Genomic DNA, 26,923 nt, shown 5'->3' on the forward strand with positions numbered 1-26,923 from the left:
CCAACTCCGATCAATATGTCTCAACTCCCACCTCCAAATTCAATTCCGTTTAATCCTAACCATTCTCAAGAAAAGCTGAATAACCCTTCTTTCCTGCTGCCGAATCTATCACCTAATAAAAATAACCATAATGACCTAAACTTTATGACAGTGAAGCACGAGGCAAACTCTAACTTACCGTCGCCAATCAAAACAATGAGCATTCCAGATATAAACTATCTGAATAATGATCCAAAGTTATCGAGTGGTTTAGTTAGTGGTCTGAATAACACTAATACATCTGACCAACTGCTAAATAGCACATCCAATACCGACAACTCGATTAATAACCCAAAACTTGAAAATAAAAATAATAGCATTCATACAAACTCGACAAATAAGAACAATAATTCCCCAATACCAATCAACAATAATGCCAACAAATACAACGAAGAAGCCATGGGACGACCACACTACATTATGCCGGCAACTAAGCTGCAACCGATCAATCCCAATTCCGCAGCAGATGAAAACCAGCTGAATTCTTTATCGTCTCCTAAAAAAATATTTCATAGGCTAGATTTAATGACTCCAGAAAGAAATTTGCAAAGACCCAACCTAGAGATGAACTCAGCTCAATCTCAGCAATCTGTAAACTCATCACCAGCCTTATGGAATTATGTCCAATTTTCCACTCCATTGGGCCCAGCTAATGGTACTGGGACTGCAGGTAATGGCATGAGTGTGAACATGGGTTCAGGAGGAGATCACGATAAACTTCCCAAACTTGAGCTGGAAAGCCCCCTCAAAAACAGACGGACTACAAGCAAAGTCAGTGACTTGAAAGATGTTGATTTGGTAAAAGGCTTCAAACAATAAGGTCAGGACCCTAACACTTTTGTAGTTTTTTTTTTTGATTGTACAGGATTTTACAATCTGATGCCGACAGCTTTTTTTTGCTCCCCATTATTTTTACATTGTTCTTCATATTTCTGTACACTTTGGACAAAAGCATGTCTATTTACTACGTTCATGTAATAATTTTACTGAAACTTAATATATTATTTTTTGGTTATTTAAGAATACTATAAAAAAATCACGTTTCTTTCAACCCATCTCCATATATCTTATTGCCCTTATTGACAGCAAATTTGATAAGATCAATAATCACAGGTATACTATTATCTGTTTCACCATTAACTTTGCTTTGAACTTGAGAAGCTAATTTTTCAATATTGTTAAGTACTGACAACAATTTCCGCTTGTCTTCAAATCTCACAGAGTTTATGAAATTAAGGTAACTCAATAACCGGTTTGATTTCATTACGTCAAGATTTGATTCATTGGAATCAAATGTAGCTGCAGTCCACTCATTAACCAAATTAATAAAATCATCTTGTCTAAGTTTAGTGAAATTTATAAAACTGGTTTTGAAACCTTTACCAGATCTTTGAGGAAGCGGAGGTGGCAAAGCACTCTTTTTTGAACTTTCTTTTCCATCCAACGAAAGTTCACTGAGATCGGCTGTTAAATTTTCATCATCAAATTTCGACATTGAAATGAGGTTTTTGAAGATAGTTAATGTTGACAATACATTTTCATCAAACGGACAGTTGGTCAATGTATCTAGTATATAAGAATAGCTTATATCTTCAGGTAAATGCTGTAAGAATTTCTTCATGAATTTTGAATACAACTTGGCCATTATGAGGCTATCAGATCTACATATTATTGATGAAATGTTTTGCAAGTAAGTCCTTATCAGTAAATTAACCTTTTTGATTTCAAACTCTTCTTTCGATGCAATTACTTTGCTCTTTTCAATTTTGATAATAGTAAGTACCATGAAATATCCAACTGATGTCAAATCGGTAAGTTTTGAGTTTACAATGTAAGGTATGAACATTTTTAACTGAACTTTGATCAAGTCAAGCACCTTGATGCTTTCTGGTATACTTATGTTCCAGTTTTCAATGTATTTGGCATACATGTAAAGGAAGCCAAGAGAAGTGGTGGAAGTCGGCAAAGCTTTTGGTTCCTTGCTCCTGAAAGAAGAATTATTGTATGCAGAGACTGCCAAACTCAAAATATCCTCACTGGACTCTACTTTATTGTCACTTCCATCAAAAAGAAAAGCCGCATCCTTTATTTCTTTGGCCAAAGAACCAGAGAGGTCAATATCTAAAGATAAAGACAGTGACAACAGACGATTGATTAGCTCGAAAAATAATTCTTCCGACGCCATTTTGGGAAATCCTAATTTTGGAAGTAGCTTGGCTATGAAAACCCTATGATGATCACGAGCCATCTTATCAACAATTGAGTCAAACAATAGTCTTATTAATTTTCTTTGCAAGTAGCACTCATCATCAAAAATTCTTGCTAATTCTTCAGGTGTGTTCTCCCCACTAGTGAGAGTATCATCTGGAATTTCCGGAGGAATATAATCCCTAAGAAATATATATAATGATCTCTGTACTGAGATCACACCCGATATGTGCTCTGCTGAGTTAAAGAAGTTTAATATTGAAGAGACTGCCATACTCAAAAATTTTGACGGATATAATGTTTTCACCCTCTGGACGCAGAATTTGATACATTGGAAAAGGGTATGAAATTTAATAATGACACAGCGGTTTGACCAGTCAGTCACATAGTCCTGGATCAAATAACTCAGATCGTTATATTGTGTTTTGTACCAGTCATCCATGTTGGTTTCGATCTCTATGATCTCAGCCTCATCAATTGTTGCAGCATCCTCAACAGGATCGGCCAGTTGGCCCAGTTGCTCACAACAGGTGAGAAGCAATTCTTTAGGGTTACCATAAGTAGCAAGTAAATTGAATGCCTTCCAAACAAGTGGCACCTCAACAGTATCTTTCAATGCAAACCTCACTGGCCACTCACAATCAAGGAAGGGTAACAATAAAGGAGGTAAATCCCATGCAACTTCAGCTAAAAGTTCCTTGTCATCATCTAAGATTTGGCAAAGTAGCTCCATTAGTGCGAGACGTTCCTCAACGCTGTACACATTCCAGTCATGAAGATACAAATCCAAGACGGTTGAAAATCCAATAAAATCCTGCGTCTGTGCAGTTTCAGCGGCACAGTCTTTGATGTTGGCGACAATCTCCTTGAAAGTCAATGGAGACACAGTGTTCAGCGACTCTACTTCAGTGTCAGACATTGCTCTAGCTCGATTCAAAACTGTTCGTCAGAAACCTGCCTTCAATTGTATCGGGTCAAAAAATTGTACGTAGACTTTCAGGTTTTTCTACATCTGGACTATAATAAATTAGCAATCTCAGCTATTCTGGAAAACATGCCATCGGCAATGGGTTTACGTAATTACTCTAGAATCATTTTAGCAGTATAGCCTGCTGCGCCACTGCTCACCATTCTGCGCCACAAAGCCTCTCTGGTCTCGCGTTCGCTTTCCGAGAGGGGAAATTCCCTTCGATATTGCTGAACTTTCTCTCTAACAACATGTTCCAGCATCGTTTTATCTGCCCTTTTCTGCCTATTCCATTCACCATATTCCTCCAAGATTTCATCCTCGCCCATGTATGGCAGTACCATTCTGCCACATGCATCATCAATTAGCTGTCTGGCTTGGTGACTTCTCTTCAGATCCTTCACTAGAGCGATCTTGCCCGAGTTCAAGATACTTTCGATCAAAATATCGCTTTTCTTGATGCACTCGTAAATGGATTCTCTAGTAGGTCTCAATATACCTTTTAATTTTATGTAGGTGTTGGCACTTATTTTGTCTTTACCTTCTTGCCATTTCTCCCCCTTATCAACATCTTGCTTTCCTCCTGTCAAATTCATCCTTATGGTATTCCCGTCTTGGATAAAATTGCTAAACTCAGGTAAGAAAATGAGCTCGTTCTCTGAGTTGATAATCACTTGTGGCAAAATCAAATGGTGCCCGTTTCTATGAGTGTAGCTTTGTGACTTTTCAATTTCGATCTCCTGATCATTCTCATAACTTTTGAGCTTGATGACTTCTACACTTTCTTGAGCCAAACATATTTTTCTAATGATTAACTCAAACTCCTCTTTATACTGTGTGACATTCCCCCCGAACATGGCAGAGTGAAAATCATCATTGTCATCCTCATCACTTATCAAAGAAACGGCACTTTTCATTTGAGCAAACTCGCTCAAACGACTTAAAAACCAGATCACGGAAATATGGTAACCGCCCTGTAGTAGGATACAATACATGAGATGCTTGATTAAAGATAGATTACTTGAATCATCACTGGCATTTCTTTCTAACAAACTGATGTAGCCTGCTATAAGTCGTTCCGTAAAAAATTTATTAGTTTTCCTAAACTTTTCCATTCTGTTTTCATTTGATTCAGGTAGGATCTCCTCCGCAGCTAAAAACGCCATAATTTCATCACTATACACCATAACTTTTTTAATAATTGTTCTATTTTCTAGCTCTAGGTTACGAGCCTTGAACATGATATACAGTGTTCTAAGTAGAAAAACACTTTTTTTGAACAGCTTTATTTTCAAGACTCTAATTTCAGGATTCAAACAGTATTTAGTTAATGCTTCATCATCTCTATAAGCCAAGAACGTGTATATAATTGATGTCATCCCAATCTTCAAAATTTCGTCTTGGAACGCCTCAATATCATTTTGGTAGGTATGTAGGAACTTCTTTCTTTTCTCTGCATACTTTTTCAATAAATTTGATTCAGAATCAGGTTTGATCAACTCTATTAGTAATTGGCAGAATTTTGTGATCATGTCAAACTCACATATTATGAATGTTTTATCCGTATTTGCCAAAATGAATTTTTTCACGCTTAATATCAATTTGCTTTTCAAATAAATAAGAAGATACCTTAAATAGCTCTGATCTTTGTGAAAGATTTCTGATTTGGAAATTATTTGCTCCATTGTTGGCTCCCCACCAAACATAGCATCTTCAAATTTCATTAGATTTTCGTCAATAATATATTCTACTGAAGAGTAAGCCATCATTTTCTTGGACAATAATTTCAAAGGAAAACTAGAGATAAAGTTAAATGTTGCATCCAAGGATTTTTCTAGATCTAAGTTACCTTTTGTAACAATGCCAGACAATACAATGGAGCTAGTAGACTTGTATAAATTCCAGTCTTTGATGACATTCCAAGCAAATTCATAATCATCCTTTCCTGGACAAGGTATCGAGCTTAAGAAGTATTCAAAGATGCACATCTTTGCCTCAAAAAAATCATAGTCGACAAACAACATTGATTTCTGTTGGCATGGTATTAAATCAATCCGGGAGCTTTCTTTTAGCTTTTCAAACTTTTTTTCAATCAAGGCTTTTTGACCCGTACAGTAATTATATAGGTCTATGTTATTTCTTGAAAATTTTTGAATCAAGCCGATGGCGGTGCTATAATAATTGAGGGCTAGTTTTTCCTTTCCACTCACGGCTAAAATATCTGCAATGCCAATGGCTATAGGCAAGCGCTTAGAGATAGGGGTTATTCTGTAGACAGTATACATTTGAGCCGTGGAAAACCAAAATTTTGAGAGATTGAAACTAATGAGGCCAAGGTCAAACATTTCTGTATCTTCCATACTTCCACTGAACATAAGCAGAAGTTCATATTTTTGTTGATTTATGAGGTTTTCAAGAAAATTTTCCTCCCATTGAGCAAGCCCATCGATAGGGGATACAATTACAGACTTGATACACATAATATAGATTGTCTTTATAGGTATTTACTGTATTAGAGTAAATAAGTTTTAGAGTAAGTAAAATATAATTAATCAAGTAATAAGATGAAGAGGCACAATAAAAACATCCCGTTTGGGAATACCCTCGACCAATTCATGGTGCCACATGACCTCGTGAAATATTATGGAGTTGCTGCTTGATCTCTAGCATGAATTAGGCCGTGCTTATGCATTTACATCAATAAGCCTTCCGATAATTTGGGATACGGACCAACTCATGAGTAACAGTGGGACAGACTCAGGTGAACCTGGAGGGATCACCAATATGGGTCCAATTCCCCTACTTGATGATACCCTAACTCGAAAGTTACCATCCATGACTTTTGAGAAGTACATTAAGAAAACAAATGAAGGACATGCCAATCCAGTCTCGGAATCTACATCAAACTCTCATCATGACCTTGAAAATGAGTTTGGAGCAGCTTTTGAACTCAATCTAAACGGTGGATCGCCTGCTTTGAGTAAATTTCAAAATCCTTTCGAAGAGACGCCAAACGAGAAAGACAATAATAAGAACGATATTCGCTTGAGTATGAAAAGTGATGTGGAAAACAGTGCTATTTTTAAAACACCATCGAAAAAGGAGACCAGTACAGGAAAAAGTACTCCAGCAGGTTCAAACCGATCAAAGTTTCTTAATTTCCTCCAGGCGACTTCTACTAACGCTGCTGAAGAATTTCGTGCACTTAAGCATAAACAACTCCAAGATGATGGTTATGGTTACGACAACTTCGATAATTCCAATGTTGGTCTGGTCATAGATATTAGGAGGAATGAAGACGAAACTGGGGAGGAGACTTCAATGGACGATTCAAGCATACGATTAAACTTGATACCCACGACATCTCGATATAATCGAAGGGAGGCGGCAGAGGACACTGTTGACCCGACACAAGCCGACGGAAATGTACACGAAGAAGTAAATAGACTTATTCGAGATCAAATTTCAAAACGTAGCTTTGAAGATGAAGATAAGGAGTATTTGATAAAGGATCTCAATAATTCTCAAAAGTATAAATACTCGTCAAGTGATGTGATGGACAAAGAGATGAGTAGCGAAAAAACAAGCAACGAGCTTCAAATACATACAAGCCCCTCAGGTAGGGAAGATCATCAAAATATGTTTAAAGACAACGATGAGGCGATTTTAAAGGATACGCTAGATGTAACTGGATCATCCCCCAAAAATTTTGACGAAGGTAGTTCCAAAACCACGCAAACGTTTTCAAACACAACTCCTGTTTTTGTTGAGGAAACTGCAATGGGTGGAGAAAAATTTGTGATTCAAGATGAGTGTCATGACAAATATTGTAATAGTCAATTCACTGAACGGGCGCCAGAGAGTTTTGAACTTTTAAGCCACTCTAATAATGATAAGCGAATGATGCTAAAAGAGACTCAAGTCATAGACAACTTTTCGCAATCTATTGTTATTGAGGAAGATGAGGAAGAGGAGGAAGATGAAGAAGCTGTTAGTTCTGCAGTGGGTGAATACACAGGTTTAATGAGAAAGAAAGCTAACGAAGATGACGAAGATGGAGAAAGAATTAAAACAGGACGAAATATCTTGAATACCTTCAAGATTGATGAGGAGTCACCATCACTATCGCAATCACAACCGCGGTATAGAAGGCCGAGTAATCCGGCAAGTTCTGTGTCACAAGGCCCCGAAGCAGACCACATTCAAATTCAAGGAAGCCAAGCTAATTCTAGTTTTGGCATACCTGATACCCAAGTTCTATCTTTACCAGAAACGTTTAAGATTGAGACCGACACCAATTTTAATCCGGGTGTCGAGGCTGTTTTAAGCCATATCTCTTCGCCCGTCGATATAGAATTGAATATTGTGCATCCAATGAGTGAGAACGGGAGCGAGAACGAGAACGGCAATGGGAATGCGAACGGAAATGGGAACGAAACAACAGACCCAGAAATACCTAATACAAGTGCTGTGTCTATTAGTAAGATTTGCCTGGATATAAAAGATGATGCGGCACGGGACAGAAATCAGGAGCCTTCCAAAGCGACTTCGACTCCAATTATTGAAAATAAAAGGCCTTTGATTGTTCAGGTCAAAGATGCAAGCACTGAGCGCCAGGACGAAAACATGTCTCAAACAGCTACTTCTACATCAAGGTCTAATATTATGGAACGGCTGAGTAATGTATTAAAAGAAGATAATCAAGATGAGAGTGAGCTAGTACAACGACAACTTTTCCGAGCCGAGAGAAAAAGGAAGGAAAACACTTATGACATTGTTGATGTTCTCGATTGTTGTTGTGTTTTCATTATGGATTCGTCAAGCAGGATCCCCGGACGGATAACAAAGATGGTGCAGTCTGACGATGTTATACTTGTGAACGTGAAGGTGAAGGATGGTGAAGTCATTGTTGACCATTCGAAGATATACGCACCTATTTGTTTCAGTGTTGGTGATCCTGTCAAATATTCTATGGATAAAAGGCACAATTACGTAGTGACTGGTCTCAAGAAGACGCATCGGTCATATGAAGACATGAATGAGGAGGACACATATGGTAGAGTGGAGACCATAGATGGGTTTGACAAGATTCTGATCAGAAAGAACAGTAAAACCACCAAGGAGGTATTCGAAGAAATTGAAGTTGCTCTGGAAGAGCTTTATCTCACTGCTCCGATTTCCCGTAATTACCGGTATAAGCTTTTCAATGATCCGGATGATTTTCAGAAGTACATTGACTATCAAATTAGTCGATTTGCCATGCTTGACTCTAAAAAGGGGAACTGTTTAAATGGCACCGGAGCGGATGATACGCTTATAAACCTGCTACCTGTCAGTAGGAATCGGAGTTTTATGAAGAGCAGAAATCAAGGATTCTTTTCTAACTGTCTGTTTGTGGTTACGGGGATTCACAGTGTGCGGAATGGATCTAGAGGAGATTCTAAGCTGAACACACCAAGACACCAGAGAGACAAGAGCGACATCCAACAGCTGGTTGAATTCATCCGGCTACAAGGGGGGACGGTACTACAGGATTCTGGATTTGAGGAGGTTATCAAGTTCAAGATAAGGGAGAAGACCAAAGGCAAAAAAGGTAACGGTGGTGGTATCGGCGGCTCCGGGAACGCTTTGAACATATCGCCCCGCAAGGCCAAGAAGAGCGGCAGCGACGTCAACGGTACTGACGCAAGGAAAGCCGAGAGAGAGTTTCGCAACTTCCAGTGCTTGGAGAACCACGACGGATGCTATGTTATCGATTTCCGCAGCAGGAACAGCATGTATGTGGACGAGGAGGTTGGACGGTTTGAGTTTGCTTGCGTGCTTTCGACGAGACACGTGCGCACGCTCAAGTACCTACAATGCCTCTGCTTGAAGTGGCCCATAATCCACACCGAGTTTGTCAAGAACTGCATGAAGAGTGAGGGGTTTTTGAGAAACTGGGGGAACGAGTGGACCAAGTACCTGCTTATCTCCGGAGAGAGCATGTTTTTGAACAGCTCGATCGGGTTGGACATTTTCGAGTTCTACGGCAACTGGAAACAGGGCCATCGGCTCTGCGACCAGGTGCACTTGAACCGGCTCTTCAGCGGCAGCGACGTTGTTATTGTTGCGGAGGAGTATGCCGCATTCGAACGGCGACTGGCCTGCGAGGCCGGCAGCAGCTGCGGCAGGAAGCGGCGCAAGACTGCAGCAGGAGATACAGACGCGGCAGCAGACAGACCCGGCATTTCGGATATACGCTCCGAGCCCGGCTCGCTCAGCGACGAGGAGACAGCACCACGGAGGCTGGTGGACGGCCCGGCCAGCGAGGAGACGCTTCTGTGGATTTTTCGCCAGCTTGGTTTCGACCGTGCCGTCATTCCGAAGCAGGGCTGGAGCGTCCACCACCTCCTCGATCTGAACCACGCCAGCAGCAGCACCCCCGGCGGCAGCGGTGCAAGGCGATTTCGGCAGCAGGGCGTGCGGGGCGATGAGGCCGCCACAGCGCCCGACACACACAGAAAGTACGTCTACGTGAAGTACGGGAACGACATTGACCGCTTCCGCAGTGCTCTTGCCGCCGTCGACACCTCCGCCTGCGTCTGCACCGTCAACTGGGAGTGGGTGGTCCAGCGCATCATCTGTAACGATCTCTGGTTTCCGGCCTAGCACGTACGTAATCCTGATGCAGACACATGATAGACACAGCATAACCGTTTCCCATGTAATCCGCCGGCTTCTCCGTGCCCGTTGCAAGCGCACTGCCCAGGGACGGGCCCCGTCCGCCGAAAGGGGCAACAACGGCTGCGGCCCCGCCCGGACACCGCCCCGCCCGGGCCCCCTGGACGGTCGGATCTGCGGATCGTCGGAACAACGCCCGATGCGGAAGGAGGAGCAGCCCACCGCAATGCCGTCCGGGCAGTGCAGCGGCCAGCACCGCCACGATTTTTTGCAGCTCGGCGTCGCAGTCGCAGCGTCGCCTTCTCCGCTGCGATGCGCTGAGCACACCGCGCGGGGTGCCCAGGTGCCCAGGTCCACGCAATGGCAGATAGGTAGGCACGAACGAACAAGCACTGAGGAAAAGTGTGGGCTGCACCAGCACAAGGACGGAGACTTCTGCTCTGCTCAGCTAGAGAACGGGGCAACAGTCGACACAGCAAGTCCTAGATCTGCGAGAGATACGCACACACATACGCACACACACACACCGCACAGCAGTGCAGCCGACCATCCTTCGAAATAGCTTCCCCCTTGGTATATTCTCCACAGAGAAAAAAACATTGCAAACACACACAACATGAAGGTGGCCATCGACTTTCTAGCAGCCAAGCTGGTCTGCTGTCTCAGCTGGCTGCTCTACCCGGTCCAGTATGTCCTTACGGCGCTCTTCCAGTCGTCCCTGCTGCTCATCGACGGCATGATCTTCGACGGCAGCCACAGCGGCAGCGGGCGGAAGACCGGCGGCAGCCGTGACGAAAAGACGGCGCTGGACGCAGATTCCCTGTTCCCCCCAACGATCAAGTTCATCAAGAACCTCACCGCCCTGGACGCGAGGACCTCCCGGTCCGCCAGAGGCGGTAGAAAAAACGCCGACGAGGAGGAGCAGAGACAGGAGGCCGCTCCAGCCACGGCCAAGCAGTGCAGCACGGCCAGCGGCTCGGTGTTCCTGCCTCTGACGAACGCCAGGGGCGAGCTCGAGTTCCAGTTGGGCCATGCCGCCGCAGAGGGCGCTACCCCGCTCTACCACAGCGTCCAGCAGCTGACCCCGAACTCGGACTCGGTTTCCCCCAACTCGAGCTCGGGCGACAGCGTCCACGCCCACGGCAAGGCCAAGGCCAACCCGGCCGGCGTGGCCTTCAAAAGCGAGTTCAATAACTTGTCGCCGGTCTCGTCGATCAAGTCTAACAACTCCCAGGAGAGCCTGAACGCCGCCGCCAACTCCAGCGACGCCTGCGTGAAGGACAGCCTCTCTGACGAGGACGACTGCGACGACCTCGAGGACGACGTTCCAGACTCGGAGAAGATCCACCAGTGCCCGCACTGCGACTCGAAGTTCCGCATCCGTGGATACCTCACCCGCCACATGAAAAAGCACTCCAAGACCAAGGCGTACCACTGCCCCTTCTACGACGACTCCACCGAGTCCCGTTGCCACCAGACAGGCGGCTTCTCCAGGAGGGACACTTTCAAGACGCACTTGAAGGCCAGACACTTTCGCTACCCACCTGGCGTGAAGTCGAACAAGAGAACAGGCATGATGGGCTGGTGCGGCATCTGCGGCGAGAAGTTTCTCAACAACGAGATCTGGGTCGAACGCCACATAGAGATGGGTCTTTGCCCAGGCTTGACCGACGACTACATCAAGACGTTGAAGATTGGCAAGAAGAAGACGGGCAAACACTCGAAGTTCCTTGACGTTGACAACCACGAGAACATTTACAACAACAACAACAACAGCAGTAGCAGCAACATTCTTAACCACAACAGCCAAAACAACCACTACCTTCTTCACCAACATCTTCACACCCGAAACGCTTCCCCAGAGAACATCTACGGCAGCACCACCGCTAGCGCCATCGCCACCAACGCAGCACTGCCCTCCAACAGCACTGCCGGATTCTACATGCAGAGCCCTTCGAGCGTCAACTCGTCCCCGTCTCCCTTCCTGTCAAACCCTTCGTTGCACAAGCAAGCCACGCTCGCACACCTACAACCTACATCGCATCCACTATTCAACTCCATCTCCGACACGGAGAACCACCACACGGACAGCACGGCGGACGACCTTGAGACGCTAGAGTTGTTGCTCAAGCAGCAGGAGTTGACCAGAATCATATCCTCCTTGAAGCAGAAGCAGGAGGAGGCCCAGAACATGCAGCAGTTGCAGAGCCTCCAGCAGCTGCAGCAGTTTCAACAGCAGCAGAGCATCCAGCAGCTACAACAGCTGCAACAGCTACAGCAGCAGCAGCAGCAGCAGCAGCAGATGCACGTGCAGCACGTGCAGGCGCCGGCCACCAGCAACACCGACAGTTCTCCGGCAAGCATCGTCAGCCCTGCCACACCTATGCGACTCTCGCAGTACAGCCAGGGTCAGCCCGCCGAATCAGCCTACAGCTCCAACGCCAACGCCAACGCCAACATCACAACTAACCAGCTCCAGCACTTCCTGCTCCAGCAGCTGCAGCTGCAGCAGCTGGACCTGCCGGTGCTCAAGGACGAGTACGAAGACGAGTACCCTTCTTTGGACGGCGAGTTCAGCAACCCCTCGGACCTTATTCGTGCTGGCGGCAACCTTTAAGTAGGGCCGCTCTTTTCTGCGCATCTTCACTTCTAATCTCTTTCCCCCGTTTTCTCTACCCTTTTTTTCTTGCTTTACACCAGGACCCCGCTGTGGCCGGGTACTCGGGGACACGCGTCTCACCCCGATGGCCACGCCCGTCCTGCCGCTTCTGTCCCTTCTTCTTTTTGTTTTTTTCCCTGTGTATTTATCCCTCCAACCGGACGAACAATCACAGCAAGCTGCCACCCTCCACCGGCACATCCCGCATAACGCGTCTTGCACACCGCCGCAGCCCGCAGAGCCCGAATAGCCCCTTTTGCCGGCTTTGCAGCCCAATCCGCGGTCGAAAAGCGGCGGCACGCCTCGTCTATTTTCCGCAACGGCGGCACCCTCGACCCACGGGCACGGCGGACCTAACGGGTGGCGGGGGCGCCCGGTGCCCCCTCTATCCTCCTTGCGCCCTTCATCCCTCTATCCCTGACGGACTGCTACAAGCACCACCCCCTCTGCCTGTCCTAAGAATAGTTCTAGCGGCCGCAGCACAGACAGTACACAGCACTTGGACTGACGACACAAACACCGAAGCCGTTTGGGACGCTGCTATTAGCACACACCACATACATAATAAAAACCTAAAGAAAAAAAAGTGCTCCACCTTTTTCTCTCCCTGGTGCGTCGTTCTTCGGGAGTTCCGCTATTTTGCACACACACACTGCTGCTGTCGTCATCGTCTGTAGGCGCCTGCTCCCTCTCTCCTTCTCCTCCCAGCACACGTACCACCTCGACACTGCAACTGCTGCACACACCGCTGGAACTTACCTACGGGCCTTATTATCTGCTTTTGTCCCATTCTTCCTTCCTCTTTTTCCCCCCAACTGCTGTTAGAACTAGAGACAACACCGCCTCGACCGCCTCGACCTCCTCGACCTCCTCGACCAACCCCGCCGCCTGCGCATCGCCCACCTGACCAGCCAGCGTCCCAAACACACCACATCGCAGTCTTTGAATGGTCTGGTGTTTCTTCCCCATCACGTTTATACTCAGTGCTATACTCACAGTCATCAATGCCTCCCCAATTACGTCATCGCCATCCTCGATACATCTAACCACTCAATCGTCAAACTCCTCGGCAAAGGACCGAATACCAGCATCACAGTCATCCCAAGCGTCCTCCCCATCCTCCTACGATGAATACAGCGCGTTTTACACGTCAGAACTACCCATAATGAAGTTGATTCCTGGAAACGGCTATTACGACTACTTGCTCCAAGTCGGAGAACACAAACAGGACATGGGCCTCCGTATTGATATTCTTCAAGGTGACGTGTGGCTGCCTGCCAGCTCTGCGTTCATCCCATGTTCTGCTACCGCAAGCGCCGGTTCCAATTACACATATACTGTAACCTCAATCTCGTATACGTCAACCTTGTTCACCGGTCCAACCACAATCGACTCCGCAACGGTGACGATGATGCCATGGGAGACACAAGCCTCCTCCCAGTCGGGTACATCAACCTCATCAACGATTGAGCTCACAGTTTCGATGATAGAACCGGTCTTCGGCAGATCATGTGCCAGTATAGGTGTTTACGACCTGCTGGAATCCGCCTACGCTGCATTCATCGACATATACACAAGCCTCGAAGTTAGTGTGGACGATGCAACGTCCTACTTAAAGGTTTATTTGTCCGACATTCTTGTGTCCGGGGTCTGGGCCGTAGACAACTTCATCATGTCCTTCAAGTCACCAAAGCTCGAGACATTGGAATTCTCAAATGTCCCTTTTGTCTACGCAAACTTCTCCAATGTTGGAGTCGGCTCACTGGCAGTAGGGATCTCCCAATCTGAAAATGGCTTCAAGAATAACTTCATTTCAAACTTTGTCATAAATGGCCTCATCGGCTCAAACTCCTACTCTCTTGCATTGGGTGCCAACAATAGCACATACCCTCAGTTGATTCTCGGGGGTGTCGATAAGTCACTAATTTTCAATGATCCTGACAGTCAAGATAATTCGAGCTCCAAAATGGCCTTATTTGATTTCATCCCTGTCCAAGATGAAAGTGGCATGTACATCAGTGAGAATGGCGGATTGTCTACTACCGTCCCAGCCTTCCCCATCTACAGCTGGGGGGTTACTTCAAGCTCTTCAGGACAATCTATTACTTTCTCTCCTTCCTACAATGATAGGACAAGGATTGCAAATTATCCAAAACCGGCGCTTCTCGATTCACGCCACAACTATAATTTCATCCCATATTCAACCCTTGTTGAACTCGCAATTGAATTGAATGCATACTACTCTTCAGATCTGGGAATATGGCTGGCCGATTGTTCAGTCGGGGATACCGGTACGATCGACATGTACCTGGGCAATTATACGGTCCACATGGCTATTTCCAACTTTCTCAATCCTGCGCTTGTCAACAACACAAATTTGGTCTTCTCCTCTGGAGACCCTGCATGCTACCTGACATTTTTGCCTGATTACTATTTAGGCTATTCTTTAATGGGCACTCCATTGCTAAAGAATATATATTTAGCCATCGATAATGAGAACAGACAGCTGGGCATTTCCCAGCTCCAGGATCAGCTAAAAGATACGGAGAATTCTAGCAGCCAAGGAACCCATGTGATAGGAAATGGGATACTTCACATGGATGTTGAAACCGTACGTGCCCCAAAGACATCTTTTGAGGAGGACCAAAAGGCAGCGGAAGTGCCCACCGCTGAAAGCCATTTTTCACACGGCGTGACTCCCCTGTCACAGCAGCAATTGAGTAGAACCATGACAATAACTACATCTACCACAGTCGATGAATCCCGTGTGTCTGCCTACAAAACAGTAGTGACAGTCAGCAACGTTTTCTCATCCGCAACTGCCACCAGTGAGCCCGAGTTCTATGCCATCGAATCAGGGACTATTCCGTTTGCCCAGAAATTTGTCACTGTCACGTCGCTCACCTTGACAATACCGACCAATGTCGTTTTCACAGATACTTCTGTACAGTCCACCGAGGTCTACATTTCCGGTGGGGAAGTATTTCTACAAACGAACGAGAGCAATGGGGCCGACACACAGACCAAAAAAACTCAGTCCACAGAAACTGACTCAACTTTCTACGCATTCAGCTCTCTCGTCGTGAGCAAAATCTCCTCTAATAGGGTTTCTGGCGCCGGCTCCCATGTCCAACCTCCGAGCTTACTTTACTTTGAAGCATCCAGCGGAGAGATGCATTATGGACTGAAAGTTGCCGGATACTTTTCAGCTCTCGTGCTTTGTGTCGCCGTGCTCTTCTGATGCCTCAATTGACCTTTTAATCTTTTAGAGTCGTTTACGTATCTATCCACTTTATACTTTTCTTCTATAGTTCTCTTGTGTTATTATGCTTCTTTGTTTTTCTTTGTCCGTCTAACCCATCATGGCACATGCTGACTCAGCTGTACTTGCCGCACTCCCGTTGGACGAGAAAGGACCTTTTTTTCTCGTTTTGCGACCTTCTCGGTTTTTCCAGCTTTTGGTTTTTGGAATTTTTCAGCAGGTCGATCGAAAAAAATTTTCCCATTGGGCTTACGTGTGGAGGAAAGTAGCTCAATTGAGGAAACACAACAACAACTAAGAAGTCACACGTTCCACGGGAAGCAGAGAAGCATAGATTAACACACAAACCACCCGAGCCAAAAATGAGTGACAAGAATGTGCGTATTGCAATTGTCTCAGATGACAAGTGTAAGCCAAAGAAGTGCCGTCAAGAATGTCGGAAATCGTGCCCAGTTGTGAAAACTGGTAAGTTATGTATCGAAGTTGCACCAAACAGCAAAATTGCGTTCATTTCTGAAAATCTATGTATTGGTTGTGGTATTTGTACCAAAAAATGTCCTTTCGGCGCCATCACCATTATTAATTTGCCAACCAACTTGGAGAGTGAAGTCACCCACAGATATTCTGCAAACTCGTTCAAGCTACACAGATTACCTATGCCAAGACCTGGCCAGGTTTTAGGTTTAGTTGGAACTAACGGTATCGGTAAGTCCACGGCGTTGAAGATTTTATCCGGCAAGCTAAAGCCAAATTTGGGGAGATTCGACGACCCCCCAGACTGGGAAGACATCATCAAACATTTCAGAGGTTCTGAGTTGCAAAACTACTTTACCAAAGTTTTGGAGGAAAACATTAAGACCATCATTAAGCCCCAGTATGTGGATAACATTCCAAGAGCTATCAAAGGCCCTGTCAACAAAGTTGGGGAATTGTTGAAGGCCAGATCTGAAGGTGATGACATGGCCTCAATCAAAACTATCATCAAGATGACCGACTTGTCCAAGCTTTTGAAGAGAGAAGTCTCTAAATTATCTGGTGGTGAATTACAAAGATTTGCCATTGCAATGACCTGCGTTCAGAAGGCTAATGTTTACATGTTTGATGAACCTTCGTCCTATTTGGATGTCAAACAGAGATTGAACGCTGCATTGATTATCAGATCCCTATCCGACACCGATGTTTTTACCATCGTCGTGGAACACGATTTGTCTGTCTTGGATTATCTTTCCGACTACGTCTGTATTTTATATGGTGTTCCTTCTGTCTATGGTGTGGTTTCTTTCCCCGCATCTGTCAGAGAAGGTATCAACATTTTCTTGGATGGTCATATTCCTTCCGAGAACTTGAGATTCAGAAGTGAATCATTGCAATTTAGATTAACCGATGCTTCAGATAACATGATGATTGAACAAACAAGTAACTTCACCTATCCAAGCATGTCCAAAACTCAAGGTGATTTCAAACTGAATGTCGAAGCGGGATCTTTCAACGATTCTGAAATTATCGTCATGATGGGTGAGAACGGTACCGGTAAAACAACACTATGTAAGTTGCTCGCAGGTGCTATCCCACCAGATGAGGGTTTCAAGGTACCGGAATTAAACGTCTCTATGAAGCCCCAAAAGATTGCTCCAAAGTTCACAGGCACAGTTAGACAGTTGTTCTTGAAGAAAATCAGATCATCTTTCTTACATCCACAGTTTAATACCGATGTTGTCAAACCATTGAAGATTGAAGATATCATTGACCAAGAAGTTCAGCACTTGTCGGGTGGTGAGTTGCAAAGAGTTGCCATCGTTTTAGCTTTGGGTAAACAGGCTGACATTTACTTGATTGACGAACCATCAGCATACTTGGATTCTGAACAGCGTATCATTTGTTCCAAGGTTATCAGAAGATTTATTATTCATTCGAAGAAAACAGCATTTATTGTTGAGCACGATTTTATCATGGCAACTTATATGGCTGATAAGGTCATGGTTTTCGAGGGGCAACCATCTATTGACGCCACAGCTAGAAAAGCAGAATCATTATTAACTGGATGTAACAGATTCTTGAAGAACCTTAATGTCACTTTCAGAAGAGACCCTAACTCTTTCAGACCTAGAATCAATAAGTTAGACTCTCAAATGGACAAGGAACAGAAATCCCACGGTGACTACTTTTTCCTTGAAAACAACAGATTGTGATTCCCCTCCAAAACTAATTCATTCTATTCTAATCTATTCTATGTGGTTCAATTCCATTTTATTCTGCAGCCATCTTCTTGGTAAAAAGCGAGAGAAAAACAGTTTCCTTCTGTCTTTTTCGCAATCCTTCTGTCATATTAAACTTCTATAACAACTTCTTTTCTTTTTCTTTTCTTCTTCTTCTTCTCCTTCTTCTTCTTCTCCTTTTTCTTCATTCTTACTACTTTCCCTTCTATTTATACTGTATAAACGGCTCCCATAATTAATTAGCAAAAATAGTGAGTAAGGCCGATCGTCGCTTTTTTTGGGTCGATCGTCTTTTTCTACGTCAAGAATGTTAGTCAACGCCGGATTTTTCAAGACTTCTCAACGTACATTTCCTCATCTAACGTCATTCACCGCTGATTATACCATATTCTCATGTTTCTTAGTTTGTTCTGATACGGCCTGTTACCACGCAAACTAAGATGAGTGAGGAAGTTACCAAGAAGCTTGACGAAGTCAGCTTGAGTGCTGAACAGCCAATTTTGGGCCCTGATGGCCAGCCTTTATCTAAAAAGGCGTTGAAGAAGTTAGAAAAGGAGAAGGAGAAGGAGAGAAAGAAAGCGGAGAAAGCTGCACAATTAGCCGAAGAACAAGCCGCAAGAGAGGCTGCGGCTTTGGCAAACGATACTGCCAAGGATAATTATGGTAAACAGCCATTGATGCAATCGAAAGCAGAAGACGTCACGGGGGTCAAGAGAACGAAAATCTCTACATTATCTGCTGCCAACGATGGCGAGGAAATTGTCTTCAGATCCAGAGTTCATAATGCAAGACAACAGAGTGCTAACATGTGTTTCTTTGCCTTTAGACAACAAGACGCACTTGTTCAAGGTTTATTGAAATCAAATGGTGACTCCATTTCTAAGCAAATGGTTAAATGGGCTGCAGGGTTGAGTTTTGAGTCTATCGTCTTGGTCCACGGTATTGTTAGGAAGGTCGAGGAACCAGTCAAAAGCGCAACCGTTCAAGATGTTGAAATTCATATCACAAAGATTTACCTCATCTCAGCTGCTCCATCGCAACTACCACTCTTGATCGAAGATGCTTCCAGATCTGACGCTGAGGCAGAAGCTTCGGGTTTACCAATTGTTAACTTGGATACGAGACTAGATGCAAGAGTTATTGATTTGAGAACAAACACTAACCATTGTATCTTTGAGTTGCAAAGTGGTATCTGTGCATTATTTAGAGAATACTTGTCAAACTTGAACTTTAGGGAAATCCATTCTCCAAAGCTAATTGGATCTCCATCTGAAGGTGGTGCAAACGTTTTCGAGGTCACTTATTTCAAAACGAAGGCTTATTTGGCACAATCACCACAATTCTACAAGCAGCAATTAATTGCTGCAGATTTCGAGAGAGTTTTCGAGATCGCTCCTGTCTTCAGAGCTGAGAACTCAAACACTCACCGCCATTTGACGGAATTCGTTGGTTTGGATATGGAGATGGCCATTGAAGAACACTACCATGAAGCAGTCGATGTTTTGGCAGACATGTTCATTTTTATTTTCAACGAATTGAAGAAGAGATACGCCAACGAAATTGCTACAATCAGAAAACAATTCCCGGTTGAGGAGTTCAAGGTCCCTGAAAAAATGGTCAAGATCCATTACAAGGAAGCGGTTAAAATGTTGAACGACAATGGCAAAGACCAGGGTGCATTTGAAGATCTTTCTACTGAGAATGAAAAGTTTTTGGGAAAACTCGTTAGAGACAAATATGACACTGATTTCTTCATTTTAGACAAGTTTCCATTGGCCGTCAGACCATTTTACACAATGCCAGATCCAGAAGATCCTAACTACTCCAACTCTTACGATTTCTTTATGAGAGGTGAAGAAATTCTTTCAGGTGCACAACGTATCCACGATCCTGAGCTATTGAGGGAGAGAATGAACTTCCATGGTGTTGATCCAGATGGACCTGGTACTGTAGATTACGTCAACGCTTTCACCTACGGTTGTCCTCCACACGCTGGTGGTGGTATTGGTATGGAAAGAGTTTTGATGTTCTTCTTGGATTTGAAGAACATCAGACGTGCTTCTCTATTCCCAAGAGATCCAAAACGTTTACGCCCATGATTCCGGCGAAGGCTTTTGTAGTGTTCAGTCTAATTTATGTTTTAGCATCATTTACTTTTTATGTATATATGCAACTGGATTTTATGAAGAATGAGAAAACCACATTAGTTGAATTAATGGTGAGTTTAGTTTAGTGGTGAATTGTTGTGCACCTATTCTTGTCCGCAAAAAAAAAGAGCTCGAATGCCGTGCGGATGAAGTAATTATATTTCTCCTATAATACTCCTGATGCTCCTCCTTCTTCAGGATTTTGAGTCTTTCCTTCCAAGAAGATACAGCTTAAGACGCTCCAAGTTTCAATAACAATTGGTAACAATAGTATCGAAGGAATGGCTTCACACGACAATAAAGACGGTAATATGTCCCAATGTAGCAGCGCATTGCACTTCCTGTCATTAACCGATGAATCAACTCCAAACACTCCAAAGAAATCTGATAAAACAAAAGAAGACCTCAATCAAGCGATAGCAGAAGATTCGGGTAATGAGTACGACGATAGAGTTCTGGACATGACTAGTGGAAAGAAAGTTAATCACTTTTTTAGTTACGGCTTACAAAACGAAGATCCAAATACAGATGAAGAGGAAAAAGAGCTCAACCCACATTTTTCATACAACGAGGAGCAGATGCTAAAGGACCAAGATGCTAAAATACGTGCACTGAATACATTGGCTAGCTCCCCTAGGAATTCGAGATCATCATCGGCAAGCTCTCACAATCATCCAGGTAGACGGCCATCTGTTGCAGATTTTATAATTCCTCCGCCTCCTCCAATCTTATCTGGTACCCCTAAATTGTCTAGATCGAACTCCAAATTTAGCTACAATCCTGCAACTCATGAAATGACTCCTAAGTTTTCAAGTTTACATCCTCACTCGAGTTCTCAAACTGGTCATTTCTCATCCGGCCAAAGAGATCTGACTTCACAACAAGTTCAGAAGCAACAGAAGGAGACTGAGGAACATAACTTTAAGCTCGGCAGCATATTAGCTAATGATCACAACTCTGCTATTGACGAACCATCAATAGAGCTTATAAGCATATACAAGCAAATCAAATGGTGCGTAGAAACAAGAAAGAAATATCAAGACGTTTCTTTGCAAAATCCTGACCAGAACCCTAAGAATTCAGATAATTGGAATATATACCCAAATCCTCCATCTCCATTTTGGAAGGCTAGAAATTTTCGCAAATTCAATCATGATAGTGCTTATAATTTGAACGATAAAAGCAGACACGTTGACTCTCGTGAATTTCAGATGGACAGTTGTGAAATTCCTGGTGAAGATGCAACAATAAATTTTGTAGCAGATGATGAAGACACGTACCAAATTGTTGATTCAAAAACTAATGAGAATCTGGTCAAAGTTCCAACAATCAAAGATTACTACCTGGATTTGGAAAAGATCATTAACATCGCATCTGATGGACCTATGAAGTCGTTTGCCTTCAAGCGATTACAGTATTTAGAAGCAAGGTGGAATCTATATTACCTGCTTAATGATCATGAAGAAACATCAGAATCAAAGAAAAACCCCCACCGAGATTTCTACAATGTTAGAAAAGTCGATGTTCACGTCCACCATTCCGCATGTATGAATCAAAAGCATTTATTAAGATTTATCAAGCATAAAATCAGACATTCTCCCGATGAAAAAGTCATTAAAAGGGATGGCCAGATATTGACTTTACAGCAAGTCTTTGACTCGCTTAATTTAACAGCATATGATTTAAGTATTGATACATTGGATATGCATGCACATAGGGATACTTTCCATCGGTTTGACAAATTCAATTTGAAATATAATCCGATGGGTGAGTCCAGATTAAGAGAAATCTTTTTAAAGACAGATAATTTCATACAAGGACGTTATTTGGCTGAAATAACAAAAGAAGTGTTTGATGATTTGGAGTCTTCCAAGTATCAAATGGCTGAGTACCGAATTTCCATATATGGACGTAGTTTGGATGAATGGGATAAGCTAGCTGCATGGGTCATTGATAATAAGTTATTCTCGCATAATGTTAGATGGCTTATTCAAGTCCCAAGACTTTACAATATTTACAAAAAAAGTGGATTGGTGCAAAATTTTAGAGACATAGTAAACAACCTTTTCAAGCCGTTATTTGAGGTTACCAAAAACCCCCAATCTCACCCTAAGTTACACATCTTCTTGCAAAGAGTTATAGGTTTTGATTCTGTTGATGATGAGTCCAAAACAGATAGAAGATTTCATAAGAAGTTCCCATTTCCAAGTAAGTGGGATTCGGAGTTCAACCCTCCCTACTCATATTACCTTTATTACATTTACTCTAACTTAACATCATTGAATCATTGGAGAAAAATGCGTAACTTCAACACTTTTGTTTTGCGTCCACATTCTGGTGAGGCGGGTGACCCTGATCATCTAATATCTGCTTACTTAACTTCTGAAAGTATCAGTCATGGTATTTTGCTCAGGAAAGTTCCTTTTGTTCAATATTTATACTATCTATGTCAGATAGGAATTGCCATGTCACCATTATCTAATAACGCGTTATTCTTGACTTATGATAAGAACCCTCTTCCTTCATATTTCAAGCGAGGCCTGAATGTTGCTTTATCAACCGATGATCCTTTACAATTCTCGTATACCAGAGAACCTTTGATTGAAGAGTACTCGGTAGCTGCTCAAATCTGGAAATTGTCTAATGTTGACATGTCCGAATTGGCAAAAAATTCAGTGAAAATGTCAGGCTTTGAGTACGAATTAAAAAAACACTGGATTGGCCATAAATTTAACGCCAGTGGTGTTGAGGGCAATGATATTGAAAAAACAAATGTTCCTGATATTCGTGTTTCATATAGAACTGAAACTTTGCAAACAGAGTTTGGCTTAATCGAGTATTACACTAAGCTTGAAGGTGTCTAAAGAATCAAAAGGAGCATTTTAGAGCTTTATAATTTACATATCCTTGATTTTCAAATGAGAGGGTGAACTCTATTTACACGTAAACCAGTCTAAACACTTACCGACTGTAATTTCGATTGCGAGCCAAAAATCACGTAATTTCCTGAATTTATTCTCTCTGAAATGCTCTCTTTGAATTTCTCACTGAACATAGAGTTTTGGAACATTAATATTTGTTGTGGACTTCCCAATCTAGTGAAATCAGTATACCATAACCTAAGATTTTTTCTGAATCCATTGTTATATGGTTTGTCGGATGGTAGTAGTTTGACTAGAACTCGTAATTTTCTATTGGTGGGATGTTGCACGTTCACATATTCTCCTAGATCGGTTTGATCGTTTTCATTAGACTGGCTCTTTGCAATCTTTTTCTTTGTTCGGGTTCTTTGTAGCCGTTCTATGGTAGTTTGACCCAGATAAATGTCACCTACTGTGTTGAAAGCCAAATTTCCGACCAATATGGCCATAAAACCAGTTGTGATAAGGAATACAATTAAAGCGGCATGCAAATGACCCCAAACTCCAGAGTAAACTATGATGCTAATACATGTAAAATACATCAATGTTTGCATTGAGAAAAGAAAATAAAGAAAGAAACCAAAGTTATCTTTTCCTATTGTGGAACCTACGAATGTACAGAAATGGTCGAACATTGGAATACACCGGTCTTTGACGGAGGAATGATGACATCGTAGTAATTTCAATGTGGAGCACTCAGAGCACCAAAAGGGTAAACCATTATAATCACATTCAAATATATCGGGTGGAGGAATAACATTGCGATTCAGTGGAACGGTTAATGACGACTCCGAAGATATATCACTCTTTTCGTCTGAGACATCAGTATTTTTGACATTTTTGAACTTTTCTCCCTCATGGATAAAGTTTGATAATTCGTAAGGTGGGATCCTGCATGGCATGATTCCCGGTCCCCTAATGAAAGTAAATACCCAGGATACAAGAACAGAAAACCAAAGTACATTGGATATCACTAAGAAGGCAAGCATCGCAGCCTTATCCTGCGAGCTTCGGTAGACATGATTGTAGCAGAATAAGTATGAGAACGCCCACTCAGCGTACGCCATATAGAAAATGACACATGTTGGAATTATATAGCGCAGTGAGTCACTTATAGACTGTACACGCATCATTAAACCATATCCATAACGTTTGAGAATGTGAAAAAGGAATAATCATAGAAGAAAACGGGACAGGGTTTGTGTAGATAAAATTCGGTAGGTACACGAAATTTGTATAAGAATTACTTCGAGAAATACTATAAACCTTTGAGCTGTATAATGGAAACCAGATTTCTGGTTATGGTGCCCCAATCGCTTTCTGGTTGGGTTTGATCAACTTTGCACTTATAGTTTTTTACGATAGATTTTATATCTGCAGTAGTCTGAAGATTTACATCATTTAGCTCAACAAAATCGCCATTAACGACAGTTTTGATGTTCGCCAGTTCTGACTCAAAATATTCTATGTTAGCCTCTTCAGTTTTCATTATTTTCAGAACCACTAATGCATCGCTCTGTTTTGATATTCCAAACTTATTTAAGCAATCCATTATGTTTTTGAATGGGGATAGAGCATAAATTATTTCAGTATGAAGAGACTTGGATTTCATCGTTTCGTAATGGAAACTCTGCATAACTTTGTAGTAGGCACTATACAGCTGTTCCATACAAACAATGTTCTTGGCATTTATGAATGCATAATCATACTCTCTGTTCCCTTGTATGAGGTTTTTCTTTATCGTTTCAAGGTTCTGAACATTTTTTACCAAAACGGCTACTGCTTTGTGTGATGTGAATATAGGGACTTCGAGAACCAAGTAAGCTGAATTATCGGACATTGTGTATTCAGTTATAGATGGCTCATGTGTGGATGTTCAAATATATATATCAGTGCAGAGGTTATGGAAATATTTGTAAAGAATTTTGTTGTAGAAGTTGGCGTATTGTCGACTCAGCGACCAAAATTGATTGTTTTTGCACGGACTGATTTTCATGTCTTGAAACACCGATTCTCCTTCAACGCCATTGAACACAAATATATATCTAGAAAGAAGCCAAAAGTCATGTCAGGAACCACAGATAACGTTTGGGCAAGCGAATTAGACTATGATGTGAACGTATGGGGAAATAGCCAAGATATTACACAGAAACAAAAGCCCAGGTCTAGCACATGCGAGTCGAACGATCAATTACCTATTACTGATGAGAAACATGATGCATTTGACCAGGGGATAGGTAAACTCGATTCAAAAGATTTCATTTCAGTGAACCCTTCTACTGAGAAGAATATTGATGGAATTGTTAAAGTTGAACGAAAAGATATTACTGACAACAATACATGGATAAATGCCCAGAGTGCCGAAATTGGCAACATCGCCGAAGATCTGACTACAAATGGCGAGGCAGCTTCAATCCCATACCACAATGATGAAATCGTTGATGAATTTGATGATGACTTCGGAGAATTTGAAGAAATACCAACGGAAAAATTGACTTTTGATGCACCTGTCACAAAGCTATTGTTTTCAATATTCCCGGAAGGTGAGAATAGTTTGAGCCCAGAGAAAGAGACCGACAATAGTAAGTCTTCACTTCTTACTGAAGGAGGTATAATGCCGATGAAATGTTATAACACTATCGTTGCAGATGATCGGCAATATTTGTCGGATAAGATACCTGTGATGAACACCCGACAACGTGGCTGTATAGAAAAAATGGAATTGCACAAAGCAGTATTAGCTATTGTTGGTGAATGGATTTATGACGAAAAAGGTATTTACAGAAAGAACGAGGATGAGTCTACAAATACCTCTTGGAAAGGTGCTGGTAAGAATGGCATCTTTAGGTGGTCTACAAAAACTGAAAAGGAACCAAAAACGGAAGAAGATAAAAACGATAGCTTCCGAATAAGTGAAAGGAAACTTATCGGCCAAAAACTACTGCATTCATCATTTGAACAAGCTAGGAGGATTATAGAAGAGAGATCAGAGTCTGAGAAAAGGGAAATGATGATGCTAGAAAAAGCCAGGTGGGAAAGGGAGCAAAAACTGAAGAAAGAAAAGCTGAAGAAGGAAGAAGAGCTAGAGAAATACAATGTCGAGCATGTAAAGGTGAGTGACAAGAAAAAAAAAGGGTTTTTTGAAAAGATGTTTTCAGGCAAGAGCAAGATTGCAAAAGACCACTTGTCACATGAAAAGATAACTCCTGGTGAAAATGATAGTCTTGACAAAAACGAACTATCTTTAATGGAGCAGTTAGAAAGAGAAGGATACGACTTATCGCAAGGTGGAAGTAAGAAGGGAAGAATCAGAAAGGCTAGGAGCCGAAAAACTGCCGACCACAATGATGACGTTTACGATGACGACGACGATAGTGAAGATGACGACGACAACTATAGTAATGGTGATCTGTTTGGTAACACTCCCAACGGATATGACGTGTTGGATCCAAATGAGAGAGGTGGATCTGGAAAAGTGCATGTACTGGGTGCAGAACGAGATGGAGAAGGAAGCGATGGTGCTAATGAAGAAGCCGAAGCTGACAATACACTCGAGAATGCTGGCGTCGAGCCGAATACTCACAGTTCACACGTTCGAGAGTTCGACGCCGAAGAAAGTGCCGATGAAGAGGGTACAGACCCCGTCGCTGGGTACGCAGAAGGCGGCGAATCGGCCAGCAGTAACAGCGAAGATAGTGGTGAGGAAGCTTTTGACGACTACCAGACATCTGGACCCCCGGCCGGAGAGAAGCCGAATTTCCAAGCGTCACAACCCAGCCGTGACGATTACCTCATCGACCTTTGACCTCGACCGGTCGGCAGGAGTGCAAAGCACAGAATGAAT

At 43.0% G+C, this 26,923-nt stretch overlaps 10 protein-coding genes across 10 annotated transcripts; 6 read left to right on the forward strand and 4 right to left on the reverse strand.

Annotated features, from left to right (window-relative positions):
* Nucleotides 1–1,049: 1,049 nt before the first annotated feature.
* Nucleotides 1,050–3,216, reverse strand: PICMEDRAFT_18221 (hypothetical protein). The gene has a single exon (XM_019161915.1). It carries the CDS (start codon nucleotides 3,164–3,166, stop codon nucleotides 1,076–1,078), a length of 2,091 nt encoding a protein of 696 aa, XP_019015404.1. The 5' UTR covers nucleotides 3,167–3,216; the 3' UTR covers nucleotides 1,050–1,075.
* Nucleotides 3,217–3,327: 111 nt separating this feature from the next.
* Nucleotides 3,328–5,694, reverse strand: PICMEDRAFT_74545 (hypothetical protein; the record flags this gene model as incomplete). Its single annotated transcript, XM_019164798.1, has 1 exon — nucleotides 3,328–5,694. The coding sequence occupies one exon, from the start codon at nucleotides 5,692–5,694 to the stop codon at nucleotides 3,328–3,330; it is 2,367 nt and encodes a 788-aa protein (XP_019015405.1).
* A 304-nt stretch (nucleotides 5,695–5,998) lies between these two features.
* On the forward strand, nucleotides 5,999–9,862 carry PICMEDRAFT_13500 (hypothetical protein; the record flags this gene model as incomplete). Its single annotated transcript, XM_019160068.1, has 1 exon — nucleotides 5,999–9,862. One exon carries the CDS (start codon nucleotides 5,999–6,001, stop codon nucleotides 9,860–9,862), a length of 3,864 nt encoding a protein of 1,287 aa, XP_019015406.1.
* A 628-nt stretch (nucleotides 9,863–10,490) lies between these two features.
* PICMEDRAFT_13501 (hypothetical protein) lies at nucleotides 10,491–12,491 on the forward strand (the record flags this gene model as incomplete). The annotated part of the gene is made up of 1 exon (XM_019160069.1): nucleotides 10,491–12,491. The coding sequence occupies one exon, from the start codon at nucleotides 10,491–10,493 to the stop codon at nucleotides 12,489–12,491; it is 2,001 nt and encodes a 666-aa protein (XP_019015407.1).
* Nucleotides 12,492–13,698: 1,207 nt separating this feature from the next.
* PICMEDRAFT_13502 (hypothetical protein) lies at nucleotides 13,699–15,774 on the forward strand (the record flags this gene model as incomplete). Its single annotated transcript, XM_019160070.1, has 1 exon — nucleotides 13,699–15,774. The coding sequence occupies one exon, from the start codon at nucleotides 13,699–13,701 to the stop codon at nucleotides 15,772–15,774; it is 2,076 nt and encodes a 691-aa protein (XP_019015408.1).
* A 2,677-nt stretch (nucleotides 15,775–18,451) lies between these two features.
* Nucleotides 18,452–20,110, forward strand: PICMEDRAFT_37021 (hypothetical protein; the record flags this gene model as incomplete). The annotated part of the gene is made up of 1 exon (XM_019163048.1): nucleotides 18,452–20,110. The coding sequence occupies one exon, from the start codon at nucleotides 18,452–18,454 to the stop codon at nucleotides 20,108–20,110; it is 1,659 nt and encodes a 552-aa protein (XP_019015409.1).
* Nucleotides 20,111–20,619: 509 nt separating this feature from the next.
* Nucleotides 20,620–23,022, forward strand: PICMEDRAFT_37279 (hypothetical protein; the record flags this gene model as incomplete). The annotated part of the gene is made up of 2 exons (XM_019163071.1): nucleotides 20,620–20,971; nucleotides 21,044–23,022. 2 exons carry the CDS (start codon nucleotides 20,620–20,622, stop codon nucleotides 23,020–23,022), a joined length of 2,331 nt encoding a protein of 776 aa, XP_019015410.1.
* Nucleotides 23,023–23,055: 33 nt separating this feature from the next.
* Nucleotides 23,056–24,162, reverse strand: PICMEDRAFT_13506 (hypothetical protein; the record flags this gene model as incomplete). Its single annotated transcript, XM_019160071.1, has 3 exons — nucleotides 23,056–23,091; nucleotides 23,124–24,080; nucleotides 24,142–24,162. The coding sequence occupies 3 exons, from the start codon at nucleotides 24,160–24,162 to the stop codon at nucleotides 23,056–23,058; spliced, it is 1,014 nt and encodes a 337-aa protein (XP_019015411.1).
* A 175-nt stretch (nucleotides 24,163–24,337) lies between these two features.
* Nucleotides 24,338–24,919, reverse strand: PICMEDRAFT_74551 (hypothetical protein; the record flags this gene model as incomplete). The annotated part of the gene is made up of 1 exon (XM_019164799.1): nucleotides 24,338–24,919. One exon carries the CDS (start codon nucleotides 24,917–24,919, stop codon nucleotides 24,338–24,340), a length of 582 nt encoding a protein of 193 aa, XP_019015412.1.
* A 225-nt stretch (nucleotides 24,920–25,144) lies between these two features.
* PICMEDRAFT_74552 (hypothetical protein) lies at nucleotides 25,145–26,884 on the forward strand (the record flags this gene model as incomplete). Its single annotated transcript, XM_019164800.1, has 1 exon — nucleotides 25,145–26,884. The coding sequence occupies one exon, from the start codon at nucleotides 25,145–25,147 to the stop codon at nucleotides 26,882–26,884; it is 1,740 nt and encodes a 579-aa protein (XP_019015413.1).
* Between the last annotated feature and the right edge of the window lie 39 nt (nucleotides 26,885–26,923).

The sequence above is a fragment of the Pichia membranifaciens genome, assembly GCF_001661235.1.
Source record: "Pichia membranifaciens NRRL Y-2026 unplaced genomic scaffold PICMEscaffold_7, whole genome shotgun sequence".
NCBI classification, from domain to species: Eukaryota; Fungi; Ascomycota; class Pichiomycetes; order Pichiales; family Pichiaceae; genus Pichia; species Pichia membranifaciens.